Below are 26203 nucleotides of genomic sequence, written 5' to 3'. Positions count from 1 at the left end.
TCTTCCTTTTCATTCTTTTGCCATTATACTCCAAAAAAAATCAAATAAAAAAAACGGATTAGGATATATATAACATGCTAGCTAACTTGGAATCATATTCTAGTAATACAAAACAATACCACCATGCCAGATCAACACATAAACCACAATGCAGGGAAAAGAAAGACTGGCTTTATCAATAGTCATTGGACTTGTAGTTTTTTTTTTTCAATTTTTTCTTATCCTTGAAGGAATAAAATATAAGTAACTACTGTAACAACATACTTATACTGTAACAATATAAGTAACCATGTCATGGAAGGCATGGTTGGCCAGCATTCGCGATTTCGCCCAGTTTTCACCTTCTAATTGTGGAAGGCCTTTCCCAAATATCTTCTTTGCATAAGCTCTGAACTTGGGTTTCGGATAGAATCCATCTTTATTACTGAGTATCTCATTGCACAACTCGGCTTCCGTCACCACCAACTCAGCCCGAGTACCATGCCACTGAAGATAATTCTTCCCTGTTGCAACACCAAGGTCTAATTTTATTCCTAAATTTGAATCAAGATAACCATATCACCAGAAAAGAAGGCTAAAGGAATCATGAGCTCCCAATCATTCATAGTCATGCTGCAAAAATTAAACCAATTACCATCTCTGTATATGCCTTACTCACATGTTCAAAATATGATAGCTTGTTTCGGACATAACAATTGGAAACTATATTGAAACTATAGTTTGTTTCACTCATGATAGCTTGTTTCTAGAAAAACTAGAATCGGACATAACAATTGAAACTATATTGACAAATAATCATCAACCCAGATCAAGATATCAAACTACAGTCACACACCTCACTCTTAACAGAAACCCAGAACAACCCAGATCAAGATACAGTCAGAAAGCCCAGAATTTTATCGAACCCAAATCAAGATACTATTTGATTTTAGGTTTTCAGGACAGAGAGAAATGAAATCAAACCCCAAGAAATCAAAATCACAAACAAAACTCCTTGCCGAACTCGAGGTGGCCACCAGGGAGAGCAAAGGCGGAGGCGCCGATGGATGCACGACGTCGTCCTAAGGCCTCGTTTGGTTCGCGGAAAGGAAAGTAGTTCCTTTGTCTTTCCCATGAGAAGGCAAATGAACTTTCCGAATAACTTTCCATTCCGATGTTTGGTAATGTAAGGAAAGTTATCCGGAAAGTTGTTAAAAAGTATGTAATTAATGGAATAAAATAATATGTTGTGAGTAATAAATGCAAGGAAAGAATGGGGGAAAGTGATTCCTTTGGAGTATGGAATGAACCATTTCCCCCCCTATTTTCCTTTGCTTCAGGAAAGTATTTCCTTTCCTTTTGCATCCCAAACACAGGAAAGGAACAACTTTCCTTTCCTGATGCTTACTTTCCGCGAACCAAACGAGGCCTAAGAGCACCGAGAGAGAGAAGACAGAAAGGGAGAGTTGATGAAGAGAAGAGGCTGGTCGTGTGTGTAATTCCTTGAAGTTCATGAGGGTACCCAATGGTATTTTGAAAAATTCATTAAACCTTCGCTACAGTAGCCGCGGCTTCTGGGTTCTAAAAGCCAGGGTCCCCTGACTTCTGCTTTTCCAGCTGATAAGCCCTGGCTTCCGAAAGAAGCACCCGTGAAGCTGATTTACCAAACACCAAATGGGACTTTGCTTATAAGCACAGGAGGTTAAAAGCTGTACCAAACATAGCCTAAAAATATAGTGAAGTGAAATTTACATTCCTCATTTGACAATCCATACTACAAAAAGATAAAATTTAATATATTAAAAAAGAAAACATAGAGTGTGGATTATAAAATAAGGAATGTGAATTTCACTTCTCAAAATATAACACATAATTCAATAGAGTAGGGACATGTTTGACCTAACAAAATACCAATAAACAAAAACTACACAAAAAAAACATGACTACAATGGCCAACTCTCCTTAACCAAAAAACCAACTATAGCCGCCTTGTGACTACTGCTAGCAGCATCAGAAATGAGATCAACGATACAAGATAATTTCACCTCACCACAACAACCACCCGCTCTGCAACGTTCCAAGAAATAACTTTTAAAAAATGGTCCACTACAAAAAAGAATTGTATTAGCTTCACCAATTTGCGACGGCCTTCAATTGCCGTCGCCAATGCCTCCTCTTTTGCGACGGCAAAAACTGAGGGGTCGCGATTGTGCAAAATATTTGCGACGGTAACAACTGCCGTCGCCACTGGGCGTGGCAAACCCAATGATTTACTTCGGAAAGAGTTAGCCGTAGTAAAATAATATGCTTACGATATGTTTGTTGCAGGGGATTACGATCCCACCTAAATCTAAGTCGCTAACCCTAATCCCTCATTCCCTCAGCCTCTATTCGAGATTTCGACTGACCCTGACCCTCAGCCTCTCTTCGACTCACTCCCTCTGTCCCTCAGTTTCAGTCGCCGCCGACCCACCGCAAAGTTCGACGGTTCGGCCTTATCTCTAAGCTAGCTCTAACCTCTCAGTCAGTCATCTCACTCCCTCAGCCACTCAGTCTCAGTCTTCCTATTCGTAATCTCGAACCGCTGAACCGCCGACCCACGGGTTTGCTTCGACCCACTGTAAGTAAACCTTCTCTCTATACTTCATTGTTGGGATGTTGGTCTCCGACCCATCGATCTCCAGTTAATAGATTTGATTATTTGAATGTTTTGATTGATTTTGAGTTGTGAATTGTAGAAGAGATCCATTATTTTATTTCAATTAAATGATTAACGGTACTTTCTGTTTTGATAGGGATTTTAGTATTTTACTCTTAATATGGCCACTGATGATTCGAGTCATTTGACAATGGAGAAAGAAATTGTTCCAGCTTCTGAAAAAGAAGGAAAAGATGGGTTTCAGTTTAGGATTCTTGGTCGGCATCTTTGGAGTTCTAATTCTCTCTCATGCCGCTTAATCAACTGTTCAGTGTAAGCCCCTAAACTCCCAATATATACAAATAGATATATGAAATTGAATTTCAGAACAATAATTGCGTTTTGATGTGATTAGAAAGAGAAGAAGAAAGATCCACGATCCAGAAAGAAAGAGAATGATCTTTTTTCACTTTGATCTTTTTGAATTTTTTTTCTTCTTTTCTGCAAGTTCTCTTATCTTATCTATCTTTCTCTCATGTGCCTGTATATGTCTGTATCTATATGTTATATCTGTGTTTTTTTTTTTTTTGAGAGGTTTTCTTTGTGGGCGTCTTTGCTGTGTTGGGTTTTTGTTGATTTTTCGAGCCTATCTGAGATTCCAGATCTGTGGTGAATCATGTGGCTTTTCTGTGGGTATGATTTGAATTAAGATTTGAAGATTAAGAAATAGCCATGCGATCCTCTTTTCTTTCTTTAATTTTTTGTTTTCGAATTTTGATATTAAATCTGAGTTAGAGGAGGAATGAATATCAGTACAGATCACCAGATTAGTTCAGACAGATTGGTGGGTCATTATTCCTATGGACTCTGTACAGGCTTTTATTGCAATAGTTGACCCTATTGTTTCGTTGAAAGGAGATTTATCCTATTTGACTGTTTAAACCTTCTTTAAGTGAACTAAAGTGGAACCTTTACATTGTTTATAACATGTTGGTGGAGAATTTCCTGTGCTGTTCACAATTCAGATGGCATGTTAATAAAATAAATTGTTGGTTGGAAACTGAGAATTCAATTGAATGGAAATGGGAATTCCGGGATTTTTTGTTTTTGCTTTCCAAAATAATATGACTAACTGACCCTTAGGCTACTTTTCCCTTTGATATCTGGTGCCTTACTGTTTAGGTGAAAGAAATGACTGACCAGATAAAAAGGTTAATTACTTGATCATGAAGGTCAAAGAAGTTTTTCTTTCTGGTATATATCAGATGAAAAAAATCTGGGTTGACTGCTTTGTGGCTCACATATAAATTTTCAAAATATGTCATCTCATTTACAATAATTAGACCTTTTTTCCTTCTTCTGAAAATCTAATCGATGTTGGAAAAATGCAGGCTGGTCTTTAATCCTATAATCAAGAAGCTGAGAAAACCAAGACTTTTGCTACTCCCAAAGACAGAGGTTTGGACTGGAAACAAAGAGGAAAGGTTTGGTTTTTAATCTCCTTCACCTGTTTTGTTGTTTAGTAAATGGTCCTGCTTATGGCTTTGAATGGAAGATACTGGATTCATGATATTTGTTTTTTCTGTTTAATTATTTAATTTTCACATTCATTACATTAGCTTGGATGAAAAGAAATTTGATGTCAAACTTTGATTTTCGGACTAGGTTGAGAGAATTTGATTTAGCAACAAACTAAAGATTGTCCATTGATTAGATTGGTTTTGGTTGAGTCCAGCTTTCAATGAAGTCTTAATATTTTGAGCTTATATGCATGCATTTGCATAGTAACTTCAATAAAGGTGAACACTTTCATTTCATTTTGTGATGGTGGATTTTTGGAAGTGCTCCCATTCTGTTTGCCAAATGGTTACTGTCAACTATGTGTCTTTGCTTTATTTCGCTTAGATATTATAAAATTTTATTTATTTATTGATTATTGTTATCATTGGTTGACATTGAAAATTTGATTTGTAATTTTTTGTGTAGTTGGGGATTGAACATTACGTATATTGAGGGAGTTTGAAAGATCAAGTTTTAAAATTCCTACAAGCCAAAGCAGAAGAGAGAAAAAGGTCTAATTTTTTTTTCCTCCCCTGTAAAGGAGGCTGATAGTTATTATTCAAAACGTCAAGGGACGTACTTTTTTGGTAAGTGGTTTGTTCTTTCCTATTTTTTGATTTTACGATATGCTAAACAGCAAAGAGAGTTAGTGTTATGTTTCTTTTATTTGGCAAAGAGTTGTTCAAAAATCGTACAGTAAAACATTGCAGAAAATTCTTTTAAAAGTGAGCAAGTCCTTTATCGCTAGAAAAGACAAAAACAAATGTTTTTGTAACCTCTGTGAAAAGAGAAGCAGCCTTTCCTATTCAGATTGTTGATTCAGATGTATTGGTTATGCCTTGCGGATGTCATATAATGGTTTCGGTTTTGTCATGGAAATGTTTGCATACTGTTTATTGGATTTTAGAGTTTAATGATGAAGTAAGAGTGGAACAAGAGTAATGGCAAAGAAAGTTTTGATCAAATAAACGTTGTGTTCAAGTCCTTCAATTTTTGTGTCAAAAATTGTTTTTCTTCTTTTCTGCAGTGTACATTGAATAGTGCTTTTTGGTTTTATGTATCTATTTTGTTCTGCAGTGTACATTGATTTTTTTTTTTTTTGCAGATTTTATGCATAAAAGTTTTGGCACCATTTTTCTGCTGCTGTTCCTTTGTCTGCTACCCAATATAGTCTTGGTTTCATATTGTTATTCAGGTATAAACTTTAAAGTCCTATAAGAGTATTTCTATGTTCACTTTATAACGTGTTCGGCCGTAGTAGCATCAATTCCTTTTAACTGTTATTTCATTTTGCAGATTTTAGGAACAGTTTGCAGTCAGATTCTTTAACGGTTTTGGATCCAGGTATAACTTTCGAAGGACTATCGATCATCTTTGTTCCTATTGTAGTAAAAATCACAACCTAATTTTGTGCAACTACGCTTAATATAGAGCTATTTAACCTTTGTTTGTTCAATTTGTTTTTGAGTTTAACTGAGCTTGATTCTTTGTGGAAAACAGTCTTAACTTTTCTTTTTGTTTAAATTTTGTAATTTTATTTTTATTCATGAAAATCTAAATTTCATGAATTTCTGAATTTCTATTCTTTTATTGTTATGTATTTTCTCATTTAAAGACATTGTTGGATTGCCTGGTTTTGCTTTGCCAAGAGATAATTTATTATTCATTTAACACTTACTCTAAAAACATAGCTGCCAAGTAGAGGAATCAATATTGATATTTCTTTTTTATATATATATATATATATATTCTGCTCTCTGTCTGTTCTCATGACAATGAACTGCAAACATAATTGAAACTGTAATGGTGTAATGATGCGTAACCCACAACAGAACATTAACATTTATCTACTTTATTTGATAGCGTTTTTAACCTTTGTTATTCATGTATGGTAAAGGTTTCTGAAATTTGTTTCAATTTGTTTTCTTTGATCTTATTTTGATTTCCAGTTTTACATCTGTACTTGATAGATGATAGTTTTAAAGTACAGTTATGGTGTCAAGAACTCGAAGAGTAAAATCGAAAAGTTCTTTCATTCATTGCTGAAATTACTCAAATTAGTGATACTTGACATGTTGTGACTATTGGCTATTGCAGTAACAATGAATTGTGGAATAGAAGAAGACTTCGTTTTTCTGGTTGCAGGGGTGGAGATCATGTGCAGTGACCACGCTGGGTAGAGATGGTAGTGATTTGACAGCTACAACCATTGGTAAAGCACGTTGGCAGGAACTTGACCATGTTGTGGAAGAACTGGAGAAAATTGTTGTTGTCAATCTTCAGCACCGATCAATAATATCTCTCATTGGAAATGTGCAGAAATCATAACTAATATTAGAGAAGGTGTTGTACTGTGTTGGGCCAAGTACTTAGAAAGCATTCCCTATTTTCTTTTGTTCTCTGGTTGATGACAAGTGTTGTTCAATTGATCAAACAGGGTTATTAGCTATATATGTATTTGAATCTGGTATTCATGTTTTGGTGCATTTTATATAAAATTTATTATTTGGCTTCTTTTGCTCCAAAAATAAAAATCTGGTATGCAAAATTGCATGCCAGGTTTTTTTTTAATCAATGATATGCATTTTGCGACGGCACTGTTGCCGTCGCCAATGACCAACGGCGACGGCAATTTGGCTTTCGGCGACGGCCTTGCGCCGTGGCCAATTGAATTTTTTTTTGTAGTGGTCATTGACCCAAAGCACCAAAATGACTAAAAACTATCTCACTTACCCCAACAACAGATTTTCATTCCCACTAACTCAATTTAAAAGAAAATTATAAATTTACCCTCATATTAATTAAACAATTACATACCACTCTCTCTCATCTCTCCGATCAGACTCTCTTCTCTCTCTCTCCTCTCTTTCTCTTCTCTCTCTCACACGATGTCGGCCAAATCCTCGTCGGCGCGCAGGTCGTCCTTGTTCACAGTCGGGGACGGCTCTGCTCAGGCACGACCTTCAGCTCCGGCAAGATCTCTCTCCTCTCTTCAACCGATCATTGTCGAAACGGCGTCGTCATCAATGAGGGACTTTCTCCGGCAGGCCGGCGGCGACAGTCGCTCTACGTGGTCCTCCTCCTCTGCGTCGAACACGTGGACAACAGGAAGGACGGCAAGCCGGTGCTCTACCTTGTCAACCTCGACATCGATTTGAAGAAGTTTTTTGATTCCTACCGAAAAGGCCGGAATCTGAGATTTCTGTCAATGTTGCCGCCGGTCTCGGATTCTTTTTCGTCAAGTCCTGGGCCGAGTTCTTGGCCCAATTTCGGTTCCAAATGACGAAGCTCTTCTTGTTGGAGCTCCATGACACCATCCATTCAATTATTCCGATTCGTTGTTGTGAATTTTCTCATCCATTCATGGCCGGGATAGCTTCACCGTGCAGTTGTGTTTTGTTAAAAGCAATGGTTCTGCTCTCTGCTTAAAAATGCAGGTCTACAACCCGCGAAGAAGGATGAAGAGAAGAGAAGAGAAGAGTGGGTGCCCAGAGCATTTTCTGGGTGCCCAAATCTTTTTTTTTTTTGGTAGAATGGGGTAGAAGGCCAGAAGGGAAGAAAAATGGGAGAAAAAACAATTCTATTACGGAGCAATAGACGTCTATTAGAAGGTAATAGACGTTTTGAATTGATGTAATCTCCTCCTTTTTTTCTTTAATCAAAGTTTTATTTGTCTAATTTTAGTAAGATTAGTTCCCATTCCGATGACCAAAAGTTCTATTGGAGGGCAACATACGTCTATTGGAGGCAATAGAGGTTTCCAGAAAATTCCTGTGGGCGGCGAACATTAGTTCCCATTCTGGCAACCGAAAGTTCTATTGGGGGGCAATAGACGTCTATTGGGGGGCAATACATGGCTGATAGTCGTCTATTGGGGGGCAACACATGACTGATAGTCGTCTATTGGGGGGCAATATACGTCTATTAGGGAGCAATAGACTATTGGGGCAATAGACGTCTATTGGGGGGGCAATAGATGTCTATTGAGGGCAAAAAAACCTTTTCGGTGAGATTTTCAGCAAATTCTGGTGGGCGGCGGCCGGTGACCGGATTCCGGCGAAAGTTGGCCGGATTCCAACGGCCGATGACCGGGCTCCGGCAAAGTCTCCTATTGTTTCTCTCTCTCTCTAAGTTTCAAAGGGGTGAGGGTAAAATGGTATTAAAAAAAATTAAAAAACAAAAAAAAAATCTTAATGGGGTATTAGGGAAGACCTCCTTAGAGTGTTTTGAGTAAGAGGGAATTAAAAAAACTTAATGGGGTAAGTGGGAAAAAAATCTCTAAAAATGGGGTAAATGGACAAAAACCCTTTAAAAAAATCTACAGCCACCCAATTCCACCACCGACCCACCATCCTTGATGAAGCCTCTTAGATAGATCTGACCCAGCCTCCATGAGTCCACCAGTCTCATTCTAGCCAAGATCTAAGCCAGTGATCAGCAGCCCACCACCTATGGCCATTGTTCGTCGATCCATAACCATAAGAATCGGCGGTTAGGCACGAAATTAGAGTGGGGTTGGGTTGGGCTGTAGCCCACCTTAGTTTTTTGAAAAGAAAAAATTAATTATATTTATCTGTAATAAAATTCCTCAAATCAAGCATATCAATTCAGCCATTAAGTTCAGCGAAGAGATTAACTAGGACAAACTAGCCACAATTAATTTCTCAAAATCAAGAACTTAATGAGGCTTTAATTGTGGATCATGCTTCTTATGTAACCATCAGTTAATGTAACTGTTGTACTCTCTCTGTTTTAGAAGTTTTGATTGGCCACACTTTAGTTACCTTCTAAAATAGTCTTTGTAGGCATAGTATATTTTTGTTAGATTTCATAGTGAGCAATACGCAAAAATTTCTACTCATTCCAATATATGTAGTAGAACAGCAAAGGAACGAAAAAGAAAAAGAACTTGACAACATTAGGTTAGTTTAGCCTCCCTCAATATGATTTCTAGTTCTTTTTCCTATCGACTGTCCAACCATGTAGAACCACCCAAACTGTCGACCTGACCACAGTAGAGCACAATGAAACCAGACAGTTGGACTTAGGATCCGATTCGCTGTTAGTAGACCCGATCCAACATCCGCCACCTATTTGGTTTAGCTGCCAAATGGAAAAACTCGACACAACCATTGCTGTCATCTGGAGGAAAATAGAACCTATCCTTGCAGTCTCAACACTGGGAAACTAACAACCTAGAAGAGGAAAGAGTTTCATTTGGCTGCACTCACCGCACATCAATGAAGCCAGAGGCATCACAGTTGCACGGGAGCCGTCGAACTAGAATTGTGGCAAATAGGAAGTAAGATTGGGTCACACATCGAACCGTTTAGAGTAAAACCTAATCCTGTTTTTAGAATTTCAAGATATCAATGGAGTTATGTTTCTACTAATGGCACGTTTACTTACTTGGAATAGAAAATAATCATGAATCGGAGACAACTGGAATGGGAGAAGAAATGAATCGGTATTGATTCCGGAGGAGTTGATTTCTAAACTCATCTCCCCTCTTCGTAATCAAATTCCTGAGTATTCAGGAATCGATTCCTTATAAGGAGGTGGGACCTACACTCATTCCGATTCCTTCATGTGTTAGTAAACGCAAGAATACTTTTATCCGGAATCATTCCGATTCCTTTATGTGTTAGTAAACGTAGGAATAGTTTTACCTCGTAATTATTCCCTCCCATTCCAAGTAAGTAAACTTGCCCTAAACAAAATACAACAATTTGAATATGTTGATATCCAAAATATCAGAGTAATTGCATTAATTTTTCGTAATCATAATGTCCTAAAAAGAGAAGGTATTTAAAAAAAAAGTTAGCCCACCCTACCCTTATATATATATCAGTGAGAATCGAATTCATCACCTTTAATATTAGAATTATAACTTACTAACATAACACATCTCACTAACACTAAACAGAAAAGATATAGCATCTCCCTCTCCAAAAACAAAAAAAAAATAGTCGGTACGTACTAATAATGCTCGGAACTTGCCACTTCATTTGGGTCTTTGGTTTCTCAAGTTGGACTCCCAATGCAAACATTACATATAAAAATGACCGGCGTTCACATATGAAGAACAAGTCAGTACGTACATGGCATGCCTTTATTTTCAGGGCTTTGCCGCATCTAAGACTCTTCCACCCCTTTTGGCCTTTCCCCACTCATTTGAGCCTTATATATAGGCCTCAATTCTGTGCAACATTATTCATTGACATCAATCAGTATATATTCACATACAATACAATTTGATCTAAGAAAAGAGAGACGGAGAAAGAGTGAGATGGAGAGCCAGAAGAAGATGATGGTTGTTTTTGGTTTAGTTGCCGCCGTGTTTTTGCAGATTATGGCAGCGCAGACGGCGCATGTGGTGGGAGGTAGCATAGGCTGGACCATACCACAGAACGGTGCGCAAGAGTATGTCACGTGGGCGTCTGGACAGAAGTTCCTAGTTGGTGATGTTCTGAGTATGATTCCCATCTCTAGCTTCTTAATTTCACTCCCATGTATCGATCAGCACCATCATCTTCTTTTCAATATTGCATGTACGAAACCAAATTTTCAGGTTCCTACTGCTATTACCATATTTTCTGGATATATCATTAAAATCCTACATCTTTTTTTCACTGATTAAATCTTTCACATTGTGGGTTAGCACTTTTTACTTAGGTGCTCAGTCAAATTACCATGGTCAATTAGCTTAACAGTATGCTCGACACTTATGTTAGCAAAATTTTACAGTTTAATAGCTGCAACCCTAGGCGATGACACAATTATTTTTATAGGAAAACTTAACCCACTTGTCGAAAATCCTAACGGAAATAACATGTATGTGCACTGATGGTTTGAGTTTCTTTTTAGTTTTTTGGAATGGTCTAAGTTTAATGTTCTCAAACTTACTATTTTCAAACGAATTTGAAGAAGACAAACAAAACCCGCCTGTACAATTCTAAATGCAATGTTGATCAGTCTACTCATATGGTGATGAAATTAAGATCATAGAATTATTGTAGGAATCAAACATTTTTTTTCAAAATTGATTACTTTATTAATCATGAAGTAAAAAGGAGTAGCAAGACAATTAGAGGAGTGAAATTCATACTCTTCATTTTACAAATGTGATCTATGTTTTTTTTTTTCAGTATATTAAATTTTGCGTTAATTTGTATAAGAATTTTAACTAAAAGGAAAAACAATGTGTGAATTGCAAAATAGAGAGTGTGAATTTCATCCTCCAATGATTAAAAGAAATAGTTGATGGTTATTTATCCCCACTGACATTCTGATATTTCTTAATTATTTTGCAGCTTTCAACTTTGCCACAAACACGCATGATGTTGTAGAAGTACCCAAAGCATCATTCGACTCATGCAGCTCCTCCAACCCAATCGGCAGCACCATCACCACTGGCCCAGCAAACGTCACTCTCACGTCTGCCGGCGACCACTACTATATCTGCACTTTCGGCCGCCATTGCCAGTCCGGACAAAAGCTCGCCATTACCGTCTCAGCATCCGCCACATCACCTGGAGCCTCCCCTTCTGCACCAACTCCCGTATCCCCAACGCCACCCACTCCCACTACTACTCCTACCACGCCTTCACCCACATCTAACGCCCCTTGCCCTCCGGTCCAAGCACCATCTCCGTCCACCAAAACCACGGGGCCCACAGCTAGCACCACGCCGGGATCCACCGCGTTGCCTCCAAGCTCTTCTTCCCCTATCGTTGGGGCTGGTTTGGTTTTGAGCTTATTGTCCCTTGTAATGGGACTTTTCTTTTAGATACGCTATATATACAAAGCGTTAATTCATTTTGATATAAGATTATCGTTGATTGTTGTTTGTTTTTCAGAATAAAGATTTCTTATTTGAGCGCGTGATAATCAATAAAGGATTTTACTTCTTCTTTGTATGGACAAGTTTTGATCTCTAGTAATATAAAATCATGATTCGTGCTTATACTGTTGACTAAATTCACACTAACTTAATTTACATATGGAACCTTCGGATAAAAAGATAATTTTTTTTTTGGTCTGAAGGATAAAAAGATAATTAGCCAAACAACAACAACGTTATTTGAAACTCGTGCACATAACATGCATGATGCATGCATTCTAATTTCAGACATGAGCTTATATAATCACAGGAGGACGAAATATATTAACACAAAGGTTCAAACACTCGTTTTCCGAGGAGATGCTGGTCCATCAATAGGTTAATCTACTGGGATATTGGTAAACCTCTATATGTTAGCACATTTTCACTAAATTTTTCTGAACGTCTAACTTAATTGCTTTCTTTTCAAGGTCTAGTGTGGGTTGTTTTATTGGTTTATCTCGGAAATCTTCTTCTACGTTGATATGTAGGAAGTCGATCGTATCAAGTTGGTGCAGGAAGATTTTAGAATTTAGATTGAATGTATTGTAAGCCGGGGATGAATGTAATTCTCTATGTTGTACCACCTGCAATAGAGAGATGATCTACTAACTTACCAATTTGGTATTTAAACTTCTGCTTTACTAGTTTTTTTTTTTTCGATTCTGCTTTACTAGTTTTTTTTTTCGATTGAGAAAAAATAAACTCTCAATGATATCCACTCCTAAACTGATCAAAATAGAGCGCTCTCCTCGTAGAAGAGCCTATTAGAGAGAGACAGACACATACAAAGTTGCGCGCGTAACGCTAGTGGCCGGTTACCAAGGACGGAGGGCTACAGCGCCCAGGCAAACTTTTTGAATTTACCTACTAGCTTAGTTCAATTATGCTACCAACTAGGATTATATACCAATAACAGCCCTGCCATGCAATTTCATATTGATTGGTCCACTCTTATTTAGTTGCCTTTTTTTCTCATCTACACATATTTCTTGTGCCAAACAAAAAATCAAACTTGCCAATTTCAAAATTGATTCATCCATAATCGTGTATATAAACAACTTTATATACTTGTAAGAGACTTTAGCTCAAGTTATAATGTTATATTAAGATCCTAGCTAGCTCCGCCTCTGGTGGTAAACCCTTCACGGTAACTTACGTCTCCCAAGAGTGGAGAGGGATTGAATCCACCAGAGCAAAGTCGTCGTACTCAGCGAGATTACCACCATCATGTTCCTATAGAACCCCAAGTCGCTCATGTAGAATTCGGTTATAATCTTAATCCCTATTAAATTGTAACACAAAACCAACCTCCAACCTCTCGGATTAATAGACTTGTGTGCATCCTCAATATCAGTGGTGGAGCCAGGATTTCTGTTAAGGGGGCTTAGATCAAAACAATTAAAATTAATCCACAGTATCATACGAACTATCAGGTACAAACAAAATATCTATTCATGAAATTTTGTCAATTACAATGATAAGGTTCTATAATACTACAATTAAAATTTTATTTGTAAACCTAGAAGGAAATCAGTTGCACCTGTAACCTGTTTTTGCAACAAATTCACGAACTAGCTACTGTTAAGGCCCATGTACTAATTTCAATATATTACATTAGGATATGTATAATAGTATAGAGTATGACAATACATAAGAGTATCTTTTTTATTTCGATGCTCTCTCTCTCTCTACTAGGGTTGTGCTCCAGCCGCCCTTGGCCTCTCCTCCATCACAGATGGACGTCTATTCCGATCTCTTTTTCATCGGACTCATTGAGCATGCCTACTGCTATCTCCTCCAAGAGGCCAAGGCCAAGGCTAGGCTTTCCACTTACCATCACTACAAGAAAATGACTCTTTTACCGCCCACATTTTACGGCGTGCATTAATGTGTGCCGTAATAGGTACACATTTACGGCGTATTTACACGCAGGTCGTTAATACCCTTTCTGATATGGTCTTTTACGGCGTGCATTTAATGCGTGCCGTAATAGGTACACATTTACGGCTCATTTTCACGCAGGCCGTTAATACCGTTTCTGATATGGTCTTTTACGGCTTGCATCTAATGCACGCCGTTAATGTTATTTTTCATTTAGTCTTTTACGGCATGCATTAGATGTACGCCGTTAATGTTATTTTTCATTTGGTCTTTTATGGCATGCTCTAATGCACGCCGTTAATGTTATTTTTCATTTAGTCTTTTACGGCATGCATAGATACACGCCGTAATAGTATTATCTTTTACAACGTGCAAGAGTAGTGCACCGTTAATGTCTTTTTAAAATAGACTTTTACGGCATGCATTGATGTGTGCCGTAAAACTAAAAGGCGGAAAAATTTTCATTAAAGTTTTTATTTCCCTCCATCTCTTCCCGCTACACATTTCATTTTCATTTTTTTTCATTCATAACACAAAAACTTTTCTCTCTCCCCGACATCTCAATTTTCGCATCTCTTCCTTCCACGTCTCTTCCCACCGCCAAGTCCCAGTTCACTGGATTTGCTCCACCACAGAGTCGCCGGCCGCGTACCTCCCACCACCACCACCACCACCACGACGTTCTGTGCTCCTCTCATCGAGATGTCGTGGATCGATTGAGCTGCGAATTAAAGAACATTGAAGTGGTTGCTGCTCTCAGAGATTGGGGCCACCGGTTTCAGGGTCTTGAAGTTTCTGAAACCCTTTTGGAGAAAGTTGAGAACTTTGGCCTTGTCTTGCTCATTTTCTCTCAATCTTCATATTGAGTTGTAGTCTTTAGTAGAATCAATGATTAATAAGCATGTGTAGGAACAAAGCTTAGCCATTTTTGTTTCTGGGTACTCTAATCCAATTTGGTTCATTGCTGGTTGTCTATGTAATTGGGAAAGTGGGTTTCTTTATTTTCTATGTAATAACCCTGCCAATACTTTATTAAGCAACCCAAGTGGAATTTGTTGTTGTGAATGAGCATGTTTATGTGAAAAGATTGAGGATGAACTGATATGGGTCTTCATTGAATTGTGCCTATAATTGTTTATACTGGGAAAAAAGAAACTAGTGCAGGAGAATAGTGGCTATAGTTAAATTATAAGCTTGCCTAGCATATATTCCTCACACCGTAGATCCTAGCATATGTTCCATGTTTTTTTTCTCTTTCTTTTTTTTTATCTTAAGCAGGTTTTTGACTTTTAAATTAATGTGCTGCAGGGTATCAAATTCTTTGAACCAGAGGTGGGAAGAATTGATTGCTTACATTCTGTATCTGGAGTCAGAATTTTTTTTTGTATAAAGTTTAAACTAGAACTTGAAGTGTTATATTCCCATTAATTTTGTAAGTTTCTTTTAGTAACTATGAAGCATTGGTTTATTGATTGAACCAGATCAAGGGAGATTCGCCTGAAAAGGTGGAGTACGTTGGGATGAAAAATTTGATTAATGCTCTAAAACAAAGTGTTGGACTTCAAAATGGAAAGCTACTATTTGGATATGAAGGTACACTCTTCTATATCATCATCCTATGCTGTGTCATTTCCAGTAGTTTTTGTACTAATAATTTGGAATCAAATAGAATACTTTTTTGAATTGAATCACTAATTGACAATTTAAATTGTAAGATCAAGCTTAACCAGTTCCATAAGATGAATTATCTAAACATTCATTCATAGACACCTTGGTTGAGCCAGGAAAGAATGTGAATATTGGTCTGGCCAGCACAAGTCACTGACTTTTCTATGGGATTCTACAGTCGAGTATTTGATATATCAAAATGAACTGAAATTTTTGGTTTGATCTTTTATGCTTGTAACGTCTTTGGAAAAACATACAGAAAAAATAGTTATGATTCTTTTCTCTGACCCAATAACAAAAATTAATAATTTTCTTTCTTCTAATCTTCAGGTAATAATTATAGGGAATTGACTTGGGGAGCTTTAGATGATGTTGTGATGGGTGGAGTGAGTGAAAGTGCATTTCTGATCGACCCAAATGGCAGTGAAAATGGTGGACCAACTGGACTTTTTAAAGGTCCGTTCTTTGTAAACTCTAGACTTTTGGTTGTCTAGTGTTTTCTTACTGGTGATTCTATAAAACTGTAGTTAGTAATTATTTTTTTCATATTGGGTTGCATCAACTCAAACATTTAATATATTTTGTATGTCTCCTTTAGGAGTTGTTTCCACTGCAAATAATAGTGGGTTTACAAGCATCAGAACAAAGGTAAACAGGGATGCTTTCTCTTGATTGTTAGAACTTTTTACCCAGTCATGAATGTTTTTTGACATCCGAAGTTACTAAGTCCTTGTCAAGTGTAATATTAAGTTTGGCAGTCAAGATACAAGATATTCTAAATTGCTTGCTTTCCTTAATTTACTTGTGGCTTGTTTTTAGAATCTATCAACTCCTGAGGATCTCTCTGCATATGATGGTATAGAGCTGCGCCTTAAAGGTGATGGTCGTCGTTATAAACTAATTCTTCGGACAAGTGGTGATTGGGATATTGTTGGTTACACAGCACGCTTTGACACTGTAAAAGACCAGTGGCAGACAGTGAGTATCACAATGGTCCTCTCAATTTTTCTCTGGCCAAATCAAGGTACAATTTTTTTTCACTTATTGTTTCAGTTTTCATATTCTGCTTGATCTATTTAGGGTTTTTCAATTGTGGGAAGGTTTCTTGTCTGGTTTGCCTAGTTTGTTGGTTTGACTGCTTGTTTGACCGTATGTACCTACATTTGAGGTTTTATTTTGATCAATCTTGATTGTTCTTTTTTTGAATAAGGGGCTGGTCCCCCCCTTGTATCTTGATTGTTCTTAGCTTTAGTGGGACTTTAGTTGGAGTGTGTTTCGATTCGAGGAATCAAATCCCATTCTGGGTCTATTGAGTTGTGTTCAAATTTTGAGTTTTCTGCATTTATGATCAAGCCCAGATAGATAGTTTAGAGAAAAAGTTTATATTTTTTTGTTAAGTTTGAAGTTGAATATGTGCTTGGGTTTGAATTTTGAATGGTTGTTGTTTTTATCTATGATGAAAAGAAATGTCTGAGATTAGAGAGTGAAAAGTTTGAAATTTGGGTAATGTATAAGACCTGGATAAGTGAATGGCTGGGTTTGGATTATGAATTCAACGATGAAATTTATATTTGGCCATATATATATATGTATATATATGTATATGTGTGTGTGTATATCTCTTTTTGGTTTTGGTTATCTTTTGTCAGCAGGTGGGCTTTTGATTTCTTCTATCTTTTTGGGTTTTGGCTCAGAATCACTTGCTAGGTGGTTTGAGCTGCCTCAGCCGAGCTGCCGGGCTTCACACTCACCAGAGGAACAAGAGAGCCAGACTTTTCGACTTTCAGGTGGGTTTCTTTCTTTCTCATTTTATTCTTGCTAGCTGTGTTGAGGGCCATAGTTTGCTGAAATTCTTGTTCACATGAACATGCAGAGATCTGAGACAGATTCGTAATAATGAGGGAGGAGCATGATGGGTCTATTTTGATTTGGAACTTGGTTTTATTTAACTGGTTTGGTGATCATTGCTTTTGATCAGAGTAGATAAATTGGATGCTGAAACCAGTTGTTCATAGTTGAGATTGGTTGATTTATTACCCGAGCTGGCATCCAAAGTCTAACAGCCCTGATTCTCGCACTTGGTATGAATTTCTCAGCCAATCTTATTCTTTCTTGTTCCCAAAATTGTTTGAGATCTGCCTACTACTGATGTATTATATGTGATTCTGTACTTTGTAATTTTTGAATCTTGTATTTTGTTACTGATAAAATATTATCAGTATGGCCAAGCATTTAAGTTTTAATCAAACTCCCCAGCTGATCAGGGAGGATGAATTTTAATTTGGTGATGATGATTTCTATGACTAGGCTGAGATTGTAAGTGTTTTTAATTAAGCATGATTATGAAGTTAGTTTTGTGCAAGTAGATAATACTTCCCTTTTGACAGTTCGATTATATATGCTGTACTCTTTTGAGAAAATCTTGTGAGTTCATGTTGTCTTCTGACCAAATATTCACTAGTGCAATCCTTTACATTACTATAGGAGTTTCAGTAATACTATAGGAGTTTGATTGTATTAACTTAAATGTGTGTTTGCTAGCTGGAATAATGACATAATGGACTTCACAAGGCTAGGTTGCGTATTTCTTACTTTATTTGTTTTCTTTCTTTGTTGTTTATGGTTCTATGATACTTTTGTATCACTTGAGTGTTTACCTCCTTGTGAGGATACTTTTATTTGCTACCAATTTTCTTTGTTTTTGCACTTCTGATGTAAGAGTCTATTTGATTGCATTTATAATACCTAAATAACAACCAGAGAGTTTGGAACACTAAGTATGGCTCAAGGAAGTACAATTGCATGGCCTATCAAGGACATCAAGTTGGTTTAGCTAGTGTTGAAACTTTGAGGTAATTTATTCTCTGATCTCTTTTTCTTCCATATCTGTGTGCAGATATAAGGTGACTTTTGTTCTTTTTGGTTTTCTGGTTCTTACTTCTTAGTTTCATTGCAAATTATCTGAGTTTTCATTTAGCATCAGATTTTTATTGCATTGTTGGATAGTCTGAAAGAGCTGCATTTTTTTGCTAGATTTTGGGCTTATCTACAGGTTCTGTTTTACAGAGTTCATATATCTTCTCCTAAGTTGAGAGCTTGGGTTTTACTTTTGGTGTGATTGGAGGAATGGAAAAGCGCTATGGCCGGATACTTGCACTCTCTTTTAGTGTTTGTTGGTTTATTTTGTGTTTTTATGTCATTGATTGTTTTCAGAAAAGTTGTGCTGAAATATTAGGTAATTGAACTTGTTACTGTTAGTGAAAAATTGACATCTTCATTATATGTTTAACTCAGATGGTCATTTGCTATTAGATGGTTTGCTGAGTACTTGCTTCTGTTTATTATTAACTGTGTTTTACATTCATAACAGGGACTTCTAGTTTTTGAGGGACTTCCAGATTTTGAGGTTTATATTAACATGCCCTACTGATGATAAAGTGCTCAAAGTGATGGTCGATCGAGAGAATCTACATTTGGATAGTTAGATGTTCAAAAGATGATGCGGTATATTTTGTAATATGCTATATTCTTAACATAAGTTTAAACTCAAGTTGGCTAGAAATTGTACTGAGTCTGTAGTACAAGTTTGTTAAAACCGTTTCTATTATCTATGATATATATGTTGATTCACCTGTACTTTGAGATTATTATTCTTGCTTAAGATTTACAAAATGAAATGTTAGTTGACCATTTTTGGATTATGAGCAGCCACGAAACCTCTCTGCCATAAAGACTTTTATGGCAGCCTATGTACGTCGTAAGCGACATAAAAATTGACAGGAAAGCCTTTTACAGCGTGCAAATTGGGCTGTAAAAAACTGGGCAACTACTTCTTTTACGGCATGCAAAAGTGTGCCATAAAAACAGTCTTTTACGGCATTTGAAATAGGCGGTAAATAGAGTGCTAGATAGCCTTTTACGGCATGCCTTGTGTGCCGTAATAAGTGGTCTAAAAAGTCATTTATGGCGTGCTTTCTTGACATTCACGGCGTGCAAACATCCCATAAATCAAATTGGATATAGTTGAGAATATATTTACGGCCTGCTTGGATGCACAATTACGGCCCTCTTACGAACGCCGTTAAAGGGTAATGTCTTTTACGGCTCCGGCATTTGCAGCCTGCATTTGTGCGCCCTAAAAGGGTATTTACGGCGCACATTGTGCGCGGTAAAAGACTGTTTTTGGTGTAATGCATGACCTCATTCTCTCAATCCCAATCTGCTTGTGGAGTCCCGCTGCTCTGTGTTTCCCTGGGGAATGCAGATCGATCTATGGCGTGTTGGACCGAGACGTCAAGGAAAGATTTAGGCTCAATGGAGGCTGGGCAGGTGAGCGGCTCCGCTTGGGCGCTGCCGGCGATGACGCAAGATGAGGCAAGCCTGCGATCTGTAGCTCTGGTGACGAGCGGCTGTGATTATAGCTGGACGAGTAAGGCGGCGGCAGCGGTGACGCTATTGGCGCCGGAGTTGCTAGTTTGGCAGATCAGAATCCTCATCCAACCTTTTTCGTTCATCTGGTTCCGACCAGATTCAATATTCCATGGCGTGGGCTGGGGAGTCCAAATGGTGCAACTGGCCCTGTGGTTGCACTTGAAGCTTTTCCATATTGTGGTCTTCGCAGCGTCTGGTGGCGGTGCAGTCCGTGGCATGGGGCTGCTGGATCATGGTTGCACGACGCCAGGATTGGCTGGGCCTTTTGGGCTTGCTTACTTCTTTTGGGGCTGGGTTGAGGTCTTTGGGCCTTATCTTGGGCCTCATGAGGAGTGGGTCAGCCTTCTATGGCCGGGTCTCATTTAAGTTTTTCTGTACTTAGCCTATTTACTTGTCTTTGGTAACATAGTTTATAGGCTTTCTTGAATAAGTGAGCATGGGTACCGTCAAATGATCGGATCTAATCTATGTATCGATGTGGTATACCACAAACTCTTTATCTACCCAGAGATGGTAGAGGGAGGATATGTAATGGTCCTTTCTGGCCTGAGTTTATTAATATATCGACATGATATTCTTCAAAAATGTATAATAGTATAGTAATATATAGGGATAATAACCACTTACCCAGAAAATACCAAATAGCATCCCATACACTCCACCAACTTATTTTAAACCCCATTCACACAGAGAAAATTTTTCTCCCAACTTTTCCTTTCACCTTTTATTTATACCATCAGTACCCCTATCTCTCTCATTCTTGCTTTTACTTTACTCTATTTCCTATTATTTTCTTTTGATGAAACATGGTGGGCCCATCTTGAATTTATTTGTCTAGATAGTAATTGCAGCTAAAATTCATCCTCTACATTCGACGGTAAACAGTATTCCACTATTCATAATTTCGATTATTGATAGACTTAAATTAGTAGCTATTTGTAACAATACTAGTAAAGAATTGAAGAAAGAAAGAGAAAAGCTGAAAAAATTGAAATATCTTAGAGAAAATCTAAAAAGAGAAACTCCAGACTATTGGAATATTATTTTTAGAATTCAAGAAAGAATCTATAAAATTGAACAAGAGATTGAAAGTCTCTTATATATGCTAAAAGATGAACAAAACCCTCTTGATTATTTGAGCATTGGTTAGATCCGCAAATCACTGGTATTAGAGCTTGTAAAATAGCTCAGCAGGAGAATCCCCTATGGGGACAATTTCTGATTTAATAATAGAGAGACTGAATTCTCTATTAAAATCTTCTGATGAAAAATATCAGATCCTGCAGAAAGAACTATCTAGATGTCAAGATCATCTAGAAAAAATTCTTGTTATAATCCACCAATTAGAAAAATTGGAAAACAAACTGGATTATATCAAAGAACTTCTAAAAACGGAAGAAGAAAAGCTAACAAGTGTTAGTAGAAAAATCATTGAACAACAAAAAATGTTGGATTCCATGAAGAATATACTGAAGGACAAGAAAGTGCCTACAGTAAAACCAAAGAAGACTAATGGATTCAAACCATTAGAAAGACCAGAGAATCCTGTTCCAAACTTGATTTTTCTGGATCCCTCAACTAGTTCTACTAGTATTCGGTATGAAAAGCCGAAATAAACTCGAGATGTCAATATGATGAGCATTTTCGGGAAAAACAAAAGGAGTACAACTCCTAAATGCTGAAGAATTTGAATACAATGAAATCGAGCATGAGGTAAAAAACGCCTCAATTCCAAAGCTAGATTTCAAACAAATCTACAAAAGGGGAACGTTTGACCTGATGGATAGCCATCATTTCAAATTACTAGAATTTACAACCCCCTCCACAACAGGAGAAACAGATCTACTACTGATCACTCCTGCTGAAGTTGCCAGAGCCAGATCAAAAAATTATCAATTTATGCACATTGGAGCAGTCCAAGTTGGCATAAAACTTCTAGCTCGCGAAGGCATAAACTGTTCAGTTCTATGTGTCTTACAAGACAATAGACTAACAGATTTTCAAGCCAGTCTATTGGGAACACTCGAAGCATCCTTGTGCAATCAGGTGGCGTATTTCAACTGCTTCCCTAGTTTCTCAACCAGCTTGAAAGATGCAGCTCACTGTCTCCGACTGAGAGTCAAGACAGATGGCATATCTATGAAAAATGATATGCAAGAATTGGCAATAGTATACATGATATACTATAAACTGATGAGTACTACAGTAGAGCCAAAGACAAGGATATCAAACATCCCTGGTCTTACTACTGGATTCTTCACCAGTCAGAAGAACCATTCACAACAGATCCATAAGGTTACTTGGAATGAAGTAACTTTTTGAATGGAAATTATCTGGTCCGAAGCTACTAGCAGAAAGTGCAAAAGCAAAAATTTATGAAAATAGAAAGACTGGAGAAATCAGTCTAAATTTTGAAAATCACAGAAAAAGTGATGTTTGTCCTGAGAATATCAGGATAAACAAGAATCTTCTCAGAAGAAGCTACAGCACTAGAGAAGCTAGTGTTAGTGGTACAAAGAATTCTGAAGAACCATCAGAGTCCATCACTGAAGAAGAATTAGAAGCTGATCTAAACAGACCAGTCAATATGCTTAGAGCACAAAAGCTCTATGACCTCTATGAAGAAGCAGAATTTTGTGAAAATCTGGAACGATTAGAAAAACTAATCGAAGAAATGAAAATTTTCAAACCAGGAAAGGAAAGAAAACTCCTTCCCTACCAAGATGTCGAAATGGAAGAAGGAGAAAACTCCAAAACTTTCATCACTAGAGAAAAGGGAAAAGTGAAACTCCCTATACAGAAAGCCCCTACGGGCAGAAATGGAGAAAGAAATTCTCAAAGGTTTGTCCCAGAGGACAAGATACCCAGAGTACCAATTTCCAACTATGGTATCTGGCTAGATTTGGATAAAGCTCTAGACAAGAGAAAAACTCTTGACCAATGGGTAGACAGCCTGATGATGGCTTCAGCACTTACCCTTGGAAAATTTGAAGCTCCTGATCTTCAGATGTACTTTGAAACTACTCTCACTGGAGTAGCTAAGAAGTATTACTTCTCTTTCAAAGAAACAGTCAGAGGAAAAGAATGGCTGGAAGATATCAAAGCTTCAAAATCTCCGTATGATTTTGCAGTACCCCTATACGATCAGTTCTGTGGAGATCTTTCAAATCTAAGTGAAAAGGCTAAAGAAACGGCCAAATCAAATATCTATGCACTCAAAATCTGTGATATGAGATATTTTGAAGAATACTTGAATGAATTTCAAGAATATTACTGTACAATTGGTGAACTAGAGAATACTGATCTAGTCAACATGTTGCACAGAAAACTCCCTGAACCATGGAGAACAGCTGTGCGAGAAAGCATAGCAGAAAAACCAATTGAAAGATTTTCAGTTGGAGGAATTGCCGACAGAATCCGGCAATTACTGAATGAACAATGCAAAGCCAATCTTAGAGCAAAGATGGCTAAGAAACAACTTAAAGGAGTTGAAAATTTCTGTTACGGAATATTGGATATGCCAACCAACTGGGGATGTCATGAATCCAAGTTCTACAGAAAGAAGAAAGGAAGATATTACTCGAAAAAATTCAAAAAGAGTAATCAAAAAAAGAATTGGAAATTCAAGAAGAGTTCCAATTACAAGAAACAACATGATGAAGATCCAAAAAAGAAATTCTTCAAGAAAAAGAAGAATACTAGTCAACATAAACAACCAAGCAAGAAAGCTTGCAGATGTTGGTTATGTAAAGTCGAAGGACACTATGCCAATGAATGCCCGGAAAAGGATAAAAGATCTTCTACTAAAGCTCTCTTTGAAGAATATGAGCATATAGTAGAATCAGCAAATATGAAAGGCTACGAAATAGCCTATTCTGATGATGAAGAAGACGACAGGTCAGTTTATTCTGCCTGGTCTGAAGAAGATTCATCTGAGTCTGAGACAGATTCTGAAGTAGAGTACTTCGAATCCAGACAAATGAATGTTTTGAAAATCAAAAACTGGGAAGAAAGCAAGACAGAATCCTTAATGTCTTCTTATCAGGTGAACCCTGGTACATTCGTTTGTGACTACTGCTTATGTCACGAAAAGAATGGTCTCCCTATGTTTTGTGAAGAGTCAAAAAAGACTTATCACAAAGAATGCTTCATAGCAGAAGCAAGAAGAAAAACCAAGAATGGCCTTGTCAGCCAATTGGTTGAACAAGAATATGAAGAATATTTCTCTGAACAAAAAGAGAAAGAAGTAGAAACTCTGTTCCAAGAAATCATGGAACCATCTTCCTCAAAAATAAAGGAAGAAATCATCGAAGAAGAAAAAATCGATGAAAACTTAAATTTTGAACTGGTTGAACCACCAGAAATTGTTCTAGAAGAATGTAATCCATTCATTCCAAAGGAACAAGCTCAAGAAAATGGGCTTCAACAATCGAAAGTCGTCTCTACAAGTAGATACAGCAACTACATAGAGATTGGGCTAAAATTCCCTGATCACAAAAAATATCATCTACATGCATTTGTAGATATGGATCGGGATTTACAGTTGCAAAAAGATTTGCAATTCCAGAAGAACTCTGGAAAGAAGATAAGAAAAGAACTGCTACTGGTGTCACATTTGATGGAAGCCATCTCACCATGAATAAAGTAGCAAAAAATGTTCAGATCACCATTGGTGGAGGAACATTTACCATCCATAACGTCTGGCAATCTGAAGGCCAAGGCGCAGATTTCTTGTTGGGAAATGATTTCATTCTCCAACAGAGATTTATTCAGAATGAAGAAGCAATAGGCTTCAGAAAAGGAGAAAGGGTGTTCTGGGCTGATCGGCTTACTCAGGCCAGAAGTATTGTAGGTCCACACTTTACTACACAATATCAGAGATCACAACAGAATAGTGGTGATCTTACCCCCTACAAACCCAAATTTGAACCCATACTCCAAATCAAACAACAAGAAGAATTACTTGTTGAAGAATCTTCTGAAGAAGAAGAAGAAGAAGAAACTAGTGAAGAAGAAGAAGCTAGTTTCATTCATGAGCATAACCTCAAGCACTTTCAGAATAAGCTTGAGTCTCAGAAAATTTCCACTCTTGAGAAAATCAAGAAATTACTCGAGCAGAACATCGATGCAGATCCCCAGAAGTTTTGGGAAAAAGACCCAGTGGTCTGTGAATTAAGATTGCATGACATGAATGCTATCTTTCATGTCAAAGCTATTCCTCAGTACAAAGAGGAAGATCAAAAAGAATTCAGAAAAGATATTGAAGATCTCCTGAAAAAGAGATTAATTCAACATTCCACTAGCCCTCATCATGCTCCAGTATTCTACGTGAGAAACCATGCAGAAACGCTAAGAGGAAAAGCTAGAATGGTGATTGACTACAGAGATGTCAACAAGAAGAATGACAAAGACGGTTATCAAATTGCTCAAGTAAGAGTACTGATTAACCAGCTCAGAGGAGCTAAAGTCTTTTCGAAATTCGATGCAAAGTCGGGTTTCTGGCAGGTCAAGATGCATCCTGAGAGTGTACCTCTCACTGCATTTGGAACACCACAAGGACATTACGAATGGTTAGTAATGCCTTTTGGTCTAAAGCAAGCTCCCTCGATCTTCCAGAGAAAAATGGATAATATCTTCAAACAAGTTGCGGAGTTCTGCGTCGTCTATATAGATGACATTCTGGTCTTCTCCAAAAACAGAGAAGAACATATGAAACACCTCCATGAGGTTGTAAAGCTGATAGTTCAGCATGGAATCATCCTAGGTGAAAAGAAAATCTTCTTTATCCTTGATGAAGTTGATTTCCTAGGAATAAATATCAAAAATGGAGTGATAAAACTCCAACCTCATATCCTTGAGAAGATCTGGAAATTCCCTGATAGAATTCCTGATGCTAAGAGTCTAGAGAGATTCCTCGGTGTCATAAATTATGGGAGAGATTTTATCCCTAAAATATCAGGGTTAACAACAATATTATTTCCTAAAACAAGTTCCAAAAGAAAATGGAATTTCACTGAAGACGATGAAAAAATTGTGAAGCAGATAAAAAATCTCTGCAAAAACCTCCCTCCTCTTCAACAACCAGAAGAGAATGATGAAATTATCCTCCAAACAGATGCGAGTGATAATTATTGGTCCGGTGTTGTTCTGGCTAAAACGCC

At 37.4% G+C, this 26203-nt stretch overlaps 2 protein-coding genes across 2 annotated transcripts; both read left to right on the top strand.

Moving 5' to 3' along the window:
- The first annotated feature begins 10409 nt into the window (after positions 1-10409).
- LOC133725103 (umecyanin-like) lies at positions 10410-12070 on the top strand. The gene is made up of 2 exons (XM_062152221.1): positions 10410-10650; positions 11491-12070. Exons 1-2 carry the CDS (start codon positions 10467-10469, stop codon positions 11964-11966), a joined length of 660 nt encoding a protein of 219 aa, XP_062008205.1. The 5' UTR covers positions 10410-10466; the 3' UTR covers positions 11967-12070.
- A 3155-nt stretch (positions 12071-15225) lies between these two features.
- Positions 15226-17527, top strand: LOC133725105 (probable complex I intermediate-associated protein 30). Its single transcript, XM_062152224.1, has 7 exons — positions 15226-15275; positions 15425-15536; positions 15942-16067; positions 16210-16259; positions 16431-16635; positions 17306-17398; positions 17485-17527. The coding sequence occupies exons 2-7, from the start codon at positions 15464-15466 to the stop codon at positions 17490-17492; spliced, it is 555 nt and encodes a 184-aa protein (XP_062008208.1). The 5' UTR covers positions 15226-15275; positions 15425-15463; the 3' UTR covers positions 17493-17527.
- Positions 17528-26203: the final 8676 nt, after the last annotated feature.

The sequence above is a fragment of the Rosa rugosa genome, chromosome 1, assembly GCF_958449725.1.
Source record: "Rosa rugosa chromosome 1, drRosRugo1.1, whole genome shotgun sequence".
Classification (NCBI taxonomy): Eukaryota; Viridiplantae; Streptophyta; class Magnoliopsida; order Rosales; family Rosaceae; genus Rosa; species Rosa rugosa.
The sequence above is the reverse complement of the archived record's forward strand: the minus strand, read 5'-3'. Positions and strand labels throughout refer to the sequence as shown.

Excerpts from the sequence above, each read along its gene's own strand:
- LOC133725105 (XM_062152224.1), top strand. The coding sequence starts at position 15,464 with ATGAAAAATTTGATTAATGCTCTAAAACAAAGTGTTGGACTTCAAAAT. Across the intron at positions 16,068-16,209 it reads ACCAACTGGACTTTTTAAAG|GAGTTGTTTCCACTGCAAAT; the intron begins GTCCGTTCTTTG and ends TGTCTCCTTTAG. Across the intron at positions 16,636-17,305 it reads TTTTCTCTGGCCAAATCAAG|AATCACTTGCTAGGTGGTTT; the intron begins GTACAATTTTTT and ends GTTTTGGCTCAG.
- LOC133725103 (XM_062152221.1), top strand. The coding sequence starts at position 10,467 with ATGGAGAGCCAGAAGAAGATGATGGTTGTTTTTGGTTTAGTTGCCGCC. Across the intron at positions 10,651-11,490 it reads CCTAGTTGGTGATGTTCTGA|CTTTCAACTTTGCCACAAAC; the intron begins GTATGATTCCCA and ends ATTATTTTGCAG.